This window comes from Myotis brandtii, unplaced genomic scaffold (genome assembly GCF_000412655.1).
Source record: "Myotis brandtii unplaced genomic scaffold, ASM41265v1 scaffold517, whole genome shotgun sequence".
NCBI classification, from domain to species: domain Eukaryota; kingdom Metazoa; phylum Chordata; class Mammalia; order Chiroptera; family Vespertilionidae; genus Myotis; species Myotis brandtii.
The window spans coordinates 1235047-1236137 of NW_005369706.1; the positions used below are offsets into that span (position 1 = coordinate 1235047).

Sequence of the window (1091 nt, forward strand, 5' to 3'; positions counted from 1 at the left end):
CCCTATGTGGCTCCACCTTCTTACGAAGGGCCCCACAGGACTCTGGGGGCGAAACGAGGCCCCGAGCCCTCCCAGGCGCCCGTCTCAGCAGCCCCTGCTCAGAATCCGGCCAGGACCGAGGGAGGGGGCACAAAGAAAAGGCTGGATCCTCGGATTTACCGGGACGTCCTCGGGGCTTGGGGTCTTCGGCAGGAGCGGGGTCTCTTGGGGGGATCCCCAGGCTGTGGAACGGCTAGGCCGAGGCTGGAGCCCCGCCGGGGGGCCGCAGAGAAAAGCCTGGGGCCGGCTGCTGCTGGCCGGAACAGTGGCGGCGACGGCCACCCCCGCGCCAAGACTGCCGGGGACCCAGGCGGGGCGACGGCTCCTGCGGGGTCTGCCACGGAGACTCCCAGCCCCCCGCGTCCCGCCTCCAGGTCCAGGCCCCATCTCCAGGGCCCCAGGGAAGGGAAAGAAGGTAGAGAACAGAGCTGGCACCCCAAGTCCTGGATTCCCTCCCCTAAAAAGCATCCGCCTCCACATAGCCAGACCCTCCCCAGACCCTGGGCTCCAGGAGGCACGGGGTCGAGAGAGCCCCTGGGTCGTAGAGGGAGGGCCGGCCCCTGGGAGGGTTGGCAGGCCACCCGCCGCGCCCACACCCTGCCCCGCAGCTCCAGCGGCCCTGCTCGTGGAGAAGGTATTTTTGTCATTGACGCCACGTGCGTGGTGATAAGGTCCCAGTACGTCCCGACCCCTCGAACCCAGCGCGTGCAGCTTTTGCCGGCTGGGGTGCCACGCACTGTGGGCGATGCCCCCAGCCCACCGAAGCCCAGCAAGGAGGAGGGGGAGGCGGCCGCGGCCTTGCCTTCCCCTTGCCAAAAGCTGCTGTCGAGCAGCCGCCTTTCACAACAGCCACACGGGGGGCGCGGGTTCGAAGCTGAGGGCGGGAAGCCCGCGGATCCCTCTTTGGAGGAGCGCGCCTCCCGCATCTTGGGGCTCCCGGTGGACGAAGTCAACCTGCAAGACGCCCCCACGCAGCCAGGTAGCCTGGGGCGCTCAGTCTCCGGCCCAGCGGCTTCAGGAGGTGCGAATATCGCCGAGGGCTCGGGGGGAGT

General features: G+C 69.3%; 1 protein-coding gene across 1 annotated transcript in view; it reads left to right on the forward strand.

Moving 5' to 3' along the window:
• The window catches only part of DDN (dendrin), a 3077-nt gene that overhangs the window by 1413 nt on the left and 573 nt on the right, over nt 1-1091 (forward strand). The window contains exon 3 of the mRNA XM_005877412.2: nt 2-1089. Coding sequence (XP_005877474.1) covers nt 2-1089 — 1088 coding nt within the window. The remainder of the gene's footprint in view (nt 1; nt 1090-1091) is intronic.